This window comes from Corythoichthys intestinalis, chromosome 10, assembly GCF_030265065.1.
Source record: "Corythoichthys intestinalis isolate RoL2023-P3 chromosome 10, ASM3026506v1, whole genome shotgun sequence".
Classification (NCBI taxonomy): domain Eukaryota; kingdom Metazoa; phylum Chordata; class Actinopteri; order Syngnathiformes; family Syngnathidae; genus Corythoichthys; species Corythoichthys intestinalis.
In genome coordinates, this window is record NC_080404.1 from 17153466 (window position 1) to 17168836 (window position 15371).

Here is a 15371-nt window from a genome sequence, read left to right on the forward strand (position 1 = left end):
TATATATATATATATATATATATATATATATATACACATACACACATATACATATATATGCATATATATATATATATATATATATATATATAACATGTATAAAGAACTAGATGCATTAGTAAACAGCCAACATCTTAAAGCAGTAGACTTCTCAGGAAGTCTCTGTTGTAGAGAACCTTCCTAGCGAAACTAAGTAACTTTTAATCTAAAATGCTCCTAAATCGGCAAAATCTTGACTTAAATCTATCTTTAAATGATGAAACAGTTTTAAAACTTACACATGTCGAAAGTAGACAGAAGGGAATTAATACAATAACGGGAGCAATTTTAACAACTTTAACGGTTGATTCACAACATTAAATGACTTCCAAACATAGCAAAGGTTATTATTTAGTAATCGCAATATCCGCAAAACCCCTGTGTCCAGTTAAGTTTAGGGTAAAGAATTGTGCTAGGGCCAGTTGTCCCAAAAACTCTTTAAACTTCACATTGTGTGACCTGTTTTTTTTTGTTTTTGTTTTTTTTTTAAAAAAAAAAGTGAAAATTATCACCAGTTACTTTACCAAGTGACTAATTACTTTTACATTCAGGTAACTGAGTTACTAACGCAATTACTTTTTGGAAGAAGTAATTTGTAACGGTAATTAATTACTTGTTTAAAGTAAGATTAACAACACTGGTCCCCATTAACCACGAAAAACGAGGCATCACTGCAGTTTTTCAAAGCTGTCAGTACCTGAACGTCCAGTTGTAGTCATCAGAAACTCTCTCCATTAGGTCAATGACAGGTCCCGGAAGGCTGCATAATGGCCGGTTCCAGTTGTCTCGTACTCTCATGTACAAGTTGCGAGTGTAGAAGTTCTCAAAGTCTTGATAAAGTGGTACAAAATCCTGAAGATAGACAGATGGTGACGGCAGGTGATGGCAAAAGACAGTATTTGTGAGCATGTGATTCAAATGAATTATAGCCCATGAAAAAATATATTTTATTCTGTCTATTATCTTCAGTAAAAGCAATCAGACATGTAATTTCTACATTGTTCATTTTTTTTTCCTCCTTAGAGTGAGTTTTTTTCCCCCTTTTTCTTACCAAGGTTCTTACATCTATATATTATGTTTGTTCACACTCCGTTTTCCTCAAACAAACCAGCAGATTTAGTAAGATAGCTTTTGTAGGGAATTAGCGCTTTTACATTTGTACATCATAACACTTTCCCAAATCCAAGCATGCGTTTGACTTAACTCGATTGCAATACAGTGTATGGCAGTGCTTCACGTCCAGACACAGTGGTATCTTGACTTCTTTTGAGATTTAATTAGGTATTAAAGCAGATTCTCCAAGTTGTCTGTCTCACCCCTGGCAACGTTCGTGTGAAGAGGTACATGCATGAAGGAGAAAGAGCTAAAGTGCAAACGTTTAAGATAATTGGGGCAAAAACACAATGTGTTGAGTCTCAAGGCACGCATACGCCTCTGAGCCAACTGTGCATTTGTGTGTGTGCAGATAATATGCTGATGACTGAAATGACTTTAACGTACCTTCTGTTCTTCTCGTTCCTGTGCGAGATTGCGCTTCTCTAAGCCCACAGCTCTGAGAAAGTCTCGGAAGTAGCCAAAGAGGGTGACGATGCCAAAGCCCACGTATGTCATGACAGCCACGTGCATGGGCGCCTTTTCAAAGACTTCCTGTTTGTGCTGACCAGACGTGACTTCTGGACCCCAGACATGTTTCTATAGAGCAAGAGACCAACATTAACAATTCTACAGTGAATTGGGATCTACAGTTTGTTTTTTGAAAGCATCTCAGGTATCCAAACAGAATGACAATATATGAGCGCAGGTAAAATGGTACAGCCATGAGCATGGGCACATGTTCAGAGGACTCCAGCCTGCTCTGCCTGGAGGCAGCAATCGCCTGAGACTCAAGACATTAGAACATTAACGAGAGGCAGCAATAGCATTTGTTTGGCTTTACCTAACACAGGCTAAATAAGACTAAACAACAGTTTGAACTACAATGCCAAAACAAACTTCCCCTTTTGTTTAGGGAGAAGAGTGATGTTGATTGTAAAGGCCCATGTACAATAATTTATCACAGAACTTGTTTAATATTTTAAGAGCTTGAGCATTTCCACTTATGCTAGAAAGTTTTCCACCAATCATGTCAACGTGTGAGTAACATTAGACATTTTTTAACTGACTGTACTGTCACTTGACATATTTTAACGGACTGTACTGACATTTTATTAATATTAAAACTACATTTTTTTAGTCTTTACAATTACCATTTGTTTTAGCAACTTATTCTTTACTCTTGAAAGCAAATTGCATATTTAAACATTTCATTTAATTTGTTTTTTAAGAGCATGAACATAATTTGTTCATAATTTTTACACATGTCCTCATTAACTCATTGGCTGCCATTAATGGCAATAGATGTCCAATCCAGTTGGACTGGTGAGGGCTCGCAGCAATCAAATGGATTGAACATCTATTGCCGTCAATGGTGTTAATATTAATAATTACAAACTACTAGAACACATACTCTGTGAGTACTATACATATATTTACCAGTTTTATTTATTTATTTTTTTTACATTAAAATTTAAGTAATAATACAAAGAAAGTTCACGACCAGGGTAGATGTGCAAATAGTCTGTGCCAACTAATAATTTGGGGAATTTACAATTGGATAATTTGTAGAAGTCAAACAATATTAATTTTATGAATATCACAATTCTAGTCAATTTCAAAATTTTAAGGTCTTCACTATTCTTTTTATGGGATTTTACACAACAGGTTTATATGTATTGAAGGTTTTCCATCCATCCATCCATTATCTTCCGCTTAGTCTGGGGTCGGGTCGCAGCAGCTTTAGCAGGGAAGCCCAGACTTCCCTCTCCCCAGCCACTTCAGCCAGCTCCTCCGGCGGGATTCCAAGGCGTTCCCAGGCCAGCCGAGAGACATAGTCTCTCCACAGTGTCCTGGGTCGTCCCCGGGGCCTCCCACCGGTGGGACATGCTCGGAACACCTCTCCAGGGAGGCTTCCAGGAGGCATCCGAACCAGATGCCCGAGCCACCCCAACTGGCTCCTCTCAACGCGGAGGAGTAGCGGCTCGACACCAAGCCCCTCCCGGATGACTGGGCTTCTCACCCTATCTCTAGGGGCCCGGACACCCATTTCGGCCGCTTGTATCCGGGATCTTGTTCTTTCGGTCACGACCCACAGCTCGTGACCATAGGTGAGGGTAAGAACGTAGATCGACCGGTAAATCGAGAGCTTCGCCTTTTGGCTCAGCTCCTTCTTCACCACAACGAACTGGTGCAGAGTCTGCATCACTGCAGACGCCTGTCAATCTCCCGCTCCCTCCTACCCTCACTCGTGAGCAAGACCCCAAGATACTTGAACTCCTCCACTTGGGGCAGGATCTCATCCGCGACCCGGAGAGGGCATGCCACCCTTTTTCCGGCTGAGGACCATGGTCTCGGATTTGGAGGTGCTGATCTTCATCCCAACCGCTTCACACTCAGCTGCGTATTAAAGGCTTTTTTTTTTTTTTTTTTTTTTTGTAAATAGTCTCATTCACTCCCAGCCATTTTCACCGGAGCAAGGCCCTTCGCTCCCGGCCATTTTACTGGATTTTGACTGATTTTGCAAGGCCCACAGAAAATTCTGTTCTATTGCTATATAAACATGGAACCCACCAAAAGAAAGATTAGACTCTTCTTTCAACAGAAAAAAAAGTTCATATTTTTTTCCATTCTTTAGAAATCAGCATTAGAAAATAGGTTAGTTTGAACAATTTTCCAATTTCTGATGAAAAAACAGAAATTGAGTTTTTTGTAAAAGCACACATTTCAAACATAACTTTGACTTTAACACAGCTATTTTTCGGTTTTGAGACATCCCAAACATCTGAATAATGTTTTCGTGCTACAAAATAACATAAACAATAGGACAAATAGAGCTTTTGATCGCAAAGTAACAATTTATTTACACATAACTAAACTACTGAACAACGGGGAAGGCTCTCGGCTGCTCCCGGTTGAATGAGGTGGCTCCCAGTAATCTGATGAGACCGGATCAAGGTCGGTCTCACTTTTTTCATTATCTTCATCGTTGGTTTCAACCTCGGACTCAGGAGTAACGCAATGTGAGCTCCGCAGAACACATGTGGAACCTGGCGCTGTTGTGGCCGTCACCGTCTGTCTCATTAAGATAGATTTTTAAAAAATCCTTCTTTAACAATGGTTTCGTTTTCTTTTCAAAACACTCCTCCAGTGTCGTTCTCCACAGTTTTCTCAAATTCTTAATCGTCTCCACAAGATTCCTCCAACTTCCATTTCCTGACTATTTTTCTTCACTTCCTTTTTTGGCCCGAGATGAGTTCTTACAAAATGCGCTACTGCCCTCCAGTGGCCAGTTTTATTGTTAAAATGAGTTTTGAGCATTGTGCATTGCAGTTTAGGTGCAACAGAACCTAGAGCTGACTCTTGTCAAAAACAAAAAAACGTATAAATACGTTTTTGGGACACTGAAACAATTAAAAATAGAACGTATTTTTACGTTTTTGGGAGCAAATGAGTTAAATAGTATGAGAACAAAGCTACAGTTTTGATTCACATTCTCTAGCCAGTTCATTACTAGCTGCTAGCTTAACTTTTAGCCGAAATAGGAGTTGAAGTTGGTTGTTGTTGGTTGTCACACTGTCAACAATACAAAGGATTTTTATTGTTCTTTTGTTAAAGCAACAATGTAAACCTGCTTTTTTTGTGTAAACCTGTTCTAATTTAATTGCAACGTTCGAATATAGTCATGATCATTTTTCTATAATTTTAAAAAGAAACTCCATTTGTGATCCATGATAACCAACCCCATTGTGTGTAACAAGTGTGGTTGTCACAAAGTTTCAGGCTGCCTTTCACAATAAATCACTGTTAAAACAAATGAAAAAACCCAAAAAGGACATCAGATCCATTCCAATATTTTAAACTTACCTCCAATAAATGACTCTTAAGATGAATTCTACTACAGTTTGTATTGATTGGAAGATATTCATGAAAGGGTGAAAAATGTGACAGCTGCCGAAATAAGTTACATTCATGTCTAAGAGGAGGGAGGAAAATTTTGAGAAATTACAAACCAAGTAAACCCTCAATAGCATTTGAAGGCTAATAGGTGGAACTTAATCAATGCAATCTAAGGTTGCACAGCCACTTCCTCATTTCCACAGCCCCCGGAGGCAAAGGAAACCTGCTATGGTCTGGTGGTAGATTAACAAGGGCGGGGTTGCTTCCTACTTTAGGACAGTTTGACGCTTTATGAATTGTTTACGTTATTTGTTGTTTCTTTCTTTGGAGGAAACAACAATGATAAGAAACCCCATCGATTCCGTATTATTTAAGAGTTACTTGACAACAATTGACTTTGAAACGCTCGACAGTAAACAGCGCTCCTCATAAAACTATAAACTCTAACTCAACATTATTAAAAACATACCCGAGTGTAGATGAGCACAAGGTTTACGTCCCAAAGGGGGTGGTGTTGGTTAAAAGCACTATCATTCCATCCAGTGAGTATTCATCTTGTCATGATCAATTGCAAACATTTTTGAGTTGATCTCGTGTTGGCTTCCGTACCTGTGACGTATTGTGATTGTTGTGGGTCTCTTTGCATTGCAGTCCGTTTTGATCCGAGCGGGTTAACGTTTCCATGAGGAGCCGGTCGAACCATACTCCCCCCTGCACCATGGTGAGTGTGTCGGCTGTCAACTTTGAGCAGGTAGCTATCAAGGTGACTTGACTTCCTCCTTGTGCCGCGTCACGTTCAGCCTCTCATGATTTCGTTATCGCTGTCGTCGGACTTCCACAGTAAAATAAGTAGCCGTTATACAATAAAGTAACTACGTATGTGCTTTGAATGGGGACAACAACAACAACAAAAAATCACAAATAAAAAGCTTTGATAACTCATCCACTGCTACTGATAGTGATTGACATCAAACACATTTGATCTAGGATTTCTGGCAACGAGTGATCATGTTGCACTGCCTTTGACAGCGCCAGACGTCCAATCCTATTTGAGTGGGGATGGCACGCTGCCATCCCTCCCAGTCAAAATGGATTGGACGTCTAGCACCTTGAATGACAGCCAATGTGTTATGTTCATGTCATTGTGGCTAAGTAAAACACGTCATTAAGTGCAAATATTATGAATGGTATAATGTAGTATGTATAGTAGTAAGTAAGTATATCTTTTCATGGGACAACACTGACAAAATGGCACTTTGACGCAATGAAAAGTAGTCTGTGTGCATCCTATATAACAGAGTTAATTTATTTTCCCTTCAAAATAACTCAAAATATCACCATTAATATCTAAACCCCTGGCAACAAAAGTGAGTACACCCCCTACGAAAAAATGCACATCACTAATTGTCCAAATTGAGTACTGCTTGTCATTTTCCCTCCATAATGTCATGTGACTCGTGCTGTCAGCATTGCTGCAGAGATTGAAGAGGTGGGGGGTCAGCCTGTTAGTACTCAGACCATACGCCGCACTTTACATCAGATTGGTGTGCATGGCTGTCACCCCAGGGGGAAGCCTCTTCTGAAAATGGTACACAAGAAAGCCTGTCCGTCTCATCAGACCATAGGACATGGTTCCAGTAATCCATGTGCTTTATTGACATGTCTTCGGAAACTGTTTGTGGGCTTTCTTGTGTATATATTGTACATATATATATATATATATATATATATATATATATATATATATATATATATATATATATATATATATATAGACATGTGCCGATTACCAGTTTCCAGGGATACCATGGTATGAAAACGGCAAGGCTTCAAAACCGCAAAAAAATTCCATCTTACTGTCCCTAAGGTATTAGCTATGTTTTATGTTGCTCAGTGTCAGTGAGTCAGCTGTGCTGTACGATGGCTGGAGGAGGTGAAACTCCTGACCCCCCCCCCCCCCCCCCCCCCCCCCCCCGAAGGGTGCTGTGTTTTTTTTTCTCTAGCAACTTTTTGTGTTGAGAAAGAGATTGTGTATAATGTAAACATGATACAAGTCATACACACGTGCTTTTTATGGAAAATAATTCATTTATTTTTGTTCTGATGGTAATGTTGAGCTGTGGCTGTGGATTTAGGCTCACCTATAGGACTGCATTTATTTTAATTTTGTTAAGAATATTTTGTGATCTTTTATTTATTCATTTTTACTATATACCTATGTTCCAATTTGCTAATATGTAGTGAAAAATAAAAATGTTCAATGGAAAAAAGTTTTTATATCATACTGGCACATGCCTACAACTAATAAATTTATTTCAAAAGTAGCATATACAGCTGCAATAGTCATATACAAGTCTGTCTTGACTTCCCTCGTCCCATCGTAATGAACTTGTAACGCTACCGATAGCTAGGTAGAATATACCAGTGACGTGCGGTAAGATTCATGGCTGGGAAGGCACTGACATCATCAGTCAGATTTCCAAACATCATATGAGCCCTCCAGAGCAGCGTATTTACAATTGCTATGGCAGCAGTTAACTGTATGTATAAAATATCATATCTGCATTCTTTACGCATACAACATGTTGTACACAAAAGAGCACATTTTATTAATAAAAACTGTCATTGCAGTCTTATCTTTAGTTATGAATGAAGTCCATGCACTGTTACCTTTGGACGAACGCTTCAATAACCTCGATAAGTCTTCCTTTTGTGCCTTGAGTTTTGAAAGTCTCTCTGGCTAGGTTCTGACCGCAGGTTTTGATGCACAATTCTGATTTATCTTCATATATGTTTTTTTGGCATGCCCGTTTTTACATTAAGCCCGTTCAAGTATTACGCATGCACACTAACTTGCAGTCCAACAAGCGCTGAGCAAATTGACCCGCATGCGCAGAACCGGCAAAACAAATGAAATCCAAAAACAGGAAACAAATAACAGACATAAATATTCCCTGTTTAGTCTTTTATTTATTTGATTAAATGCATGCACGTACAGTGCGTGCATGACGCACACACATACCGTTAGTTTGCCCCCACTCTTGGCCATGTAAGCAATTTTGAAATATTGCACATTGCCGCACAGAAAGAAAAACGAGTATTCTCAGGCTTATCCTTTTTTTCATTTAATTTTTTTTTTTTTATGACTGTGTCAAGCCCGCCTACTACCTAAAAGCCGAGTTCAAGCTAGGCGCTACCCCTAATGCACAGCTCCATCGCTGCCATCCACCGTGCCTCTCTCGCTCTTTGCTGATGTAATTGCTGCATGAATTCCGATTTGAGAGACTTGAGAGTTTAGACCGCAGCCACATTCTGGAAAAATGTGGCCCAGATCAGATTTTAAACACAGACAAAAGTGACCTAGATCGGATTTGAAATGGTCGACTTCTATGTGTAACCGGTTTGACACGTGCCACGCCCCGCTCCCACCTCTCTGACTAGGCTGGAATGCGAACCCACACCGCGCTGCACGACACACTCAATATCAACAGTGAAGGGATGCTAACCACTGCGCCATAAAGCTCAAGCCAATGGCACAGCCGTCAGCGTCCCCACATGAAGGAATCGGCAGGGAGGTTTCCACGCTCTGCAACGGACCTGCGTGTACCCATTACATATGCAACTTGTCCCATTCAGACTGTCAACTTAATGCCTTACTCGAGTCAGAAAAACACGAAAAATCTCATTCGTGCATTAAGACCTGTGGTCTGAACCTAGCCTTTGTCTCAAAAGAGGCCATTGCCAGGAAAGAAATATGTCCTTGGTCAGTCCTGTTCTGACTGTATGGCGTTTCAGCGCTAAAAATGACATCTCCAATGACGCTGTAGTTGTTGGAACCGTGAGCATGCGCATGAGCAACTTATTCTGAACCGTGCTCAGAAGCAAATTAATAAATATATAACCTTGATTATTTTCTTGCAATTTGTAGCCCAATAAATTTATATAGCAAGCAGTATTTCATTGTGTTAGAACAATTCAGAACTTTCCTAATATCAGCAGTGTATAGTAATACTTAAGCCATATATAAGGCCACTTCCTCATCATTCAGTATATCTTGTAACATAATACCTTAAGTACATCTGAATGTCATTAATCCTCATGTTATCGACCTTGTTGCTTTAAAGCGCGTACGACAGGATAAAAAAAAGTCTTAAATAGCATTATTATGTGAATTTGAATCATATTTTGAGACAATTTGACTATATACAACAATTTGGCAAAGCACTGATGACGAGAAATTAGTTTTTTAATCCGCCGTTTAGCCACGCCTACCATTAAAGGGCTCTAGCGTGCCCAACAGGTGGATGACATCGGCGATGTAATGGGTTCATCTGATTTACAATTCAGCCCATTGAGGGGGAATTATTCAGAACGAGGAAAATGGGACGAAGAGAGCCGCAAAATGTCATTGTTTTCAGTCTTTCTACTCTCTATATTTTTACAGGATATTCTTTTTATCGAAGCATTTTTCCCCAATTGCTAAATAAATTGTATGGTCATGACAATAACAGTCTTGTGCTAAATTTAATATGAAATAATAAAAATGCTTTCATGGCAAAATTACTCCATAATGGTCAAAACTGACGACTTCACCTTTACTGTCGCACCTCCCCGAGCGATATTTTATGCCACCTTAGTTAGTCAGGCTTTTGTCATTTCCCTGCCCCGGCTTCGGAGAATCTACACAAACCAAGAGGCGTGACAGCTAGCCGACATGCTAATCCGAAACCAAGTGACGTCTCAAAGTCTTATTTTCACTTTTCGAAGCGAAAAATCACACAAACCGAGCTCGGATCATCTCATACGGCGGCGGGGTTGTCGATGGGCATTGCCAATTGGCAAAACGCCCGGCGGCGAGCAAGTTACAGCTCATTGCCCTGCTACGGACAGGAGAGCTCACCGAGGGAGCTGCTGGAGAGTACCGACGGACAAACCGGCAGACATCGGAGGAGCGCATAGCTGCCACATGGTCAACATGAATATGGCGTAAGATAATGCTTTACTACACGGCGAAGACATAAACAGAGAGCAGCTTGCAGTTTTCTTGCAGTTAACATGGCAGTATATGTCTGAAGAGAACTTCTCTACATGTCAGTCCATGATGAAACGTAAGTAAATAGTCCTTTATTTAAAGGCAGTTTGTAGTGTTTCGTTTGTAATCACTGTATTCGCGGCCATTTTAACACAATGTTGCAATTTCCGATGGGAAAATTCGACAGAACACCAGGCATACGAAGAGGGCAATAAGCCGAGTATAGAGGGGTGTGTGCAAACAAGCCGCCAGTCATCGGCCAAGTGGCATTCTGGAAAATCAGCCACCAACTGCAAGCCACCTCCGTATTAAAACGTGTGCCATGATCCCAGTATTTGACATTGTTCAAAATACCATGTTTACTCACGTCCTCGTAAGTCCAATGGTCCCACAGTAGTAGGGCTTGTTTTGGCCAATATCCGCGGTGAACAGGAACCTTTTGAAACCCAAAAAGGCTTACATGCCTTTCCCTGGTGCAGTAACAGTTTTCTGCAGCCGTTTGGCTGGTGTGATGCAAATCCAAAAAAATAGACAAATTAATCCGCAAAATCAGCTGAATCTGCAGTCCATCTGCATGCTATAAAGCAATGCTGTATTGTGAGATGCTGACCCGGTTGACGTGTCATTCGCATTCGTCCTAAACCCGAGCCTGAAGCCGGAAGTCACTCATGTTCATAGCGCAGGATTCAGAAATTCGATATATAAAACGATCGCTTCCACACACATCCAAGCGATCCATTTCATTCAGGAGCATAAAACACCACGTGAAATATGAAATAAACATGCTTTTTGGTGTCATACGCACTTACATGACATAATTGTTTTTGGATAGGTTTGATGTTTTTTTGTAACAGTCATCTAGATAGTACTGCAGTGGAGCTACTTCTGCCTCGTCATTAGCCTGAAAACATCACCTAAATCCAAGTCTTAGGCAGTAGCGCCACCATGGGGTGGGCAGGGGTGGCCACGGCCACCCCTATGAATTGGTTGGCCACCCCACTGGCCACCCCGCTTGCCAGTATATCGTTACATTGTTGTAGCATCAGTTATGCATTTCATCCCAAATGAATGCATTTATTTTGTTTTGTTAAATGTAGGGCTGTCAAATTTATCGCGTTAAAGGGCGGTAATTCATTTTTTAAAATTAATCACGTGAAAATATTTATCGCAATTGACACTTTCGCGGTACGACTCATTCACGCATTGCCGCAAACAGCCTACAATGGCGCCGTTTTACTTATATACAGAGATAAGAAGTGTCAAGTGAGTGGAGTAGATACAAGCATTCATTGGGGCCGTACTTTTAATTGGCAAAAGCTTTGTCATCTCTCCCACAGCAACTATAAATATTGTGGGAAGTGATGTGGCGAAGAACGACAGCAGTTGATCTTTTTCTTAATACCCTGTAGTGTACCCAGCGCAGAGAAGGTATAGCATTTGCAGCCACCACACACAGTCATGGTTGCACCACTTCCCATCATGCATTTGGGCAGAACAGTTAAGTCGCTACAGTATCATTTACTGAAAGCTCAACAAATACACTAGATGGCAATATTTAGTCACAATATACAAACCCACATTTATCCTTTAAGTCTTTCTATCCGTGGATCCCTTTCACAGACAGAATGTTAATAATATTAATGCCATCTTGTGGATTTATTATTATAATAAACAAATGCAGTACTTATGTACAGTATGTTGAATGTATATACAGTATCGGTCTTGTCTTATCTTTCCATTCCAACAATAATTTACAGAAAAATATGGCATATTTTAGAGATGGTTTGAATTGCGATTAATTACGATTAATTAATTTTTATTTAAGCTGTGATTAACTAGATTAAAAATTTTAATCGTTTGACAGCCTTAGTTAAATGTACACCTTGTGCCTAATATATACGTAACACGATAAAACAGAATTGTTGTGGAACTCTATGGTCACGAGCTGTGGGTTGTGACCGAAAGAACAAGATCCCGGATACAAGCGGCCGAAATGAGTTTCCTCCGCAGGGTCTCCGGGCTCTCCCTTAGAGATAGGGTGAGAAGCTCGGTCATCCGGGAGGGGCTTGGTGTCGAGCCGCTACTCCTCCGCGTTGAGAGGAGCCAGTTGAGGTGGCTCGGGCATTTGGTTCGGATGCCTCCTGGACGCCTCCCTGGAGAGGTGTTCCGGGCATGTCCCACCGGCAGGAGGCCCCGGGGTCGACCCAGGACACGCTGGAGAGACTATGTCGCTCGGCTGGCCTGGGAATGCCTTGGAATCCCGCCGGAGGAGCTGGCTGAAGTGGCTGGGGAGAGGGAAGTCTGGGCTTCCCTGCTAAAGCTGCTGCCCCCGCGACCCGACCCCGGACTAAGCGGAAGATAATGGATGGATGGATGGATGTTGTGGAACTCAAAATGTTGACTGGACAGTTATGGACTATACACATTAAATCATTAGTAACATCTAATATTACACAATACACTAAAGTATATCAGTTGCCGTGTCCTTAAGTCTTTCTGATAGGTTTCCCCTGACCTTTTTACTGCAATAATATAAGGAAAACCTGAAATTATGGCTTTTAGTTTTGGCCACCCCAAGATTTTAAGTGGCCCCATCTGGTCACTCCTATGAAAAATTTCTGGAGGCGCCACTGGTCTTAGGACATCGGCTGCTGTGCCGAACACAATTAAATAAAGCCACAGGAATTTATAGTCTAAATTGTCTTATTGTCTTTTTTGTCTAATCATGTAAGAGGTCATTAAAACGTTCACACCCTGTTCATTCACTACCGCTTGCATGGCATTGACTTGGCAGACGTGTAATTAGTAATTTAGTAATCTGTCTTCAATGGCACTCCACTTTTCTTAAGATGTCTTACACACAATCACACCCATGCATACGCACACACACAACTCAAAGCCAAGTTTGTCTCACTGACTTTTCTGTTATTCATATGTGAGTGTAGACAAAGGGATTTTTTAAGAACATGTCAAAGCCTTAAGTATTGTGTGTCGTATGCACAGTAAATGATCATTAGAATTCTACAAAAACGGTGACTCGTACAAGTCCAATGGGGCAAATAAGTATTTAGTCAACCACCAATTGTGCAAGTTCTCCTACTTGAAAAGATTAGAGAGGCCTGTAATTGTCAACATGGGTAAACCTCAACTATGAGAGACAGAATGTGGGAAAAAACAGAAAATCACATTGTTTGATTTTTAAAGAATTTATTTCCAAATTAGAGTGGAAAATAAGTATTTGGTCACCTACAAACAAGCAAGATTTCTGGCTGTCAAAGAGGTCTAACTTCATCTAACGAGGTCTAACGAGGCTTCACTCGTTACCTGAATTAATATCACCTGTTTTAACTCTATCGGTATAAAAGACACCTGTCCACAACTTCAGTCAGTCAAACTCCAAAATGGCCAAGACCAAAGAGCTGTCGAAGGACACCAGAGACAAAATTGTAGACCTGCACCAGGCTGGGAAGACTGAATCTGCAATAGGTAAAACGCTTGGTGTAAACAAATCAACTGTGGGAGCAATTATTAGAAAATGGAAGACATATAAGACCACTGATAATCTCCCTCGATCTGGGGCTCCATGCAAGATCTCACCCCGTGGCCTCAAAATAATAACAAGAACGATGAGCAAAAATCACAGAACCACACAGGGGGATCTAGTGAATGACCTACAGAGAGCTGGGACCACAGTAACAAAGGCTACTGTCAGTAACACAGTGCACCGACAGGGACTCAAATCCTGCACTGCCAGACACGTCCCCCTGCTGAAGAAGAGGGGAAGGAAAGAAAGAATACTGAAATGCATTTGAAGAACACCATACCCACTGTGAAGCATGGGGGTGGAAACATGTTTTGGGGCTGTTTTTCTGCAAAGGGACAAAGACGACTGATCTGTGTAAAGGAAAGAATGAATGGGGCTATGTATCGAGAGATTTTAAGTGAAAATCTCCTTCCATCAGCAAGGGCATTGAAAATGAGACGTGGCTGGGTCTTTCAGCATGACAATGATCCCAAACACACAGCCAGGGCAACAAAGGAGTGGCTTCGTAAGAAGCATTTCAAGGTCCTGGAGTGGCCTAGCCAGTCTCCAGATCTCAACCCCATAGAAAATCTGTGGAGGGAGTTGAAAGTCCATGTTGCCCAACGACAGCCCCAAAACATCACTGCTCTAGAGGAGATCTGCATGGAGGAATGGGCCAAAATACCAGCAACAGTGTGTGAAAAGCTTGTGAAGAGTTACAGAAAACATTTGGCCTCCGTTATTGCCAACAAAGGGTACATGACAAAGTATATAGATGAACTTTTGCTATTGACCAAATACCTATTTTCCACCATGATTTGCAAATAAATTCTTTAAAAAAAAAAAAACAAACAATGTGATTAGTGGTTGACTAAATACTTATTTGCCCCGCTGTATATGCTTACTAAGTCAGTCCGAGCGAAAGTATCGTCTACTATCCTTATTACTGTTGTGCACATTTGACTAGACCATGCTACAGCTTGCAGCAAGGGGCAATACCTTTGAAAGAGGCTCCATTTATTACTGAAGTTATTATCCTATCCATCATAAATTGACATTTTACAAATTCCCTGTTTACTTGAAAATCTCTTCACTCCAATTAAATTGCTTCTGAGACTGCATTGGCCAATGTTGTGGCTGCTCTGTGGCATGACGCACAAAATCTGCCGTCATTCACGGATCACGGCTGTCACTCCCGTGCTATAGAGACTGCTCGTGGGAGGTAGGGCGCAGCCTGACACATGAATGAAGACAGTATAAGACCGCTGGAAGATCAGGGGAATTTTCGATTAAAGTGAAAAACAGAAAAGATATAGTACTGTGAAACGTTCCTGCTGGGGGGAATCCAGCTGTTAGAGGAAGAATAAGTAAAAGAGGACAGACCACCGCAGTCTTTAATGCACTTTACTGAAAGGTGTCTGATTCTCTAATGCAGACTTTATCCTTTGGAATGTTATCTCATCAGTGAAGAAAAATTGTGAATTTCCGCTCAATCATAAATTGATTGAAATGTGTGTTAGAACCGCGATACATTTCTATTTAGTGTGTTACTGTATTGCGCTCAATTGCTTACCAAAAATCATACATTCATCCATCTGTTGCTGTGAATTAAGGAAAGACAACAACACCCTCTGCATGGACAGAACCTTTCAGAAAACATCTGACTTCATGCCTGTCATTGCAAAAGAAGATTGGGTTTAATTCCCCCGTTTGAAATCACTCCTACTTGTTATTGATTGATGTTTTAATTTCCTTACAGAATTGATCGTTTCATTTCCAAAGCCC

At 40.8% G+C, this 15371-nt stretch overlaps 1 protein-coding gene and 1 long non-coding RNA gene across 6 annotated transcripts in view; one reads left to right on the forward strand and one right to left on the reverse strand.

The window, feature by feature from the left end:
- Positions 1-5879, reverse strand: part of sptlc3 (serine palmitoyltransferase, long chain base subunit 3) — a 43562-nt gene extending 37683 nt beyond the window's left edge. Inside the window, exons 1-3 of one of the 4 annotated variants that reach the window (XR_009064563.1) lie at positions 5641-5879; positions 1540-1731; positions 737-891 (exon numbers count right to left, since the gene is read on the reverse strand). Coding sequence is in view for 3 of the 4 variants with exons in the window: in XM_057847642.1 (XP_057703625.1) it covers positions 737-891; positions 1540-1731; positions 5641-5751 (458 nt within the window). In the remaining variant the exon portion in view is untranslated. Of the gene's footprint in view, positions 1-736; positions 1358-1539; positions 1732-5500 lie in introns of those variants that run through there. The other 3 variants (XM_057847642.1, XM_057847643.1, XM_057847644.1) reach the window with 3 other exon arrangements.
- LOC130922705 (uncharacterized) overlaps positions 5218-15371 on the forward strand; it is a 73479-nt gene continuing 63325 nt past the window's right edge. For both annotated transcript variants that reach the window (XR_009064565.1, XR_009064564.1), the window contains exons 1-2: positions 5218-5573; positions 5683-5782. This is a non-coding gene — a long non-coding RNA (uncharacterized LOC130922705). The remainder of the gene's footprint in view (positions 5574-5682; positions 5783-15371) is intronic.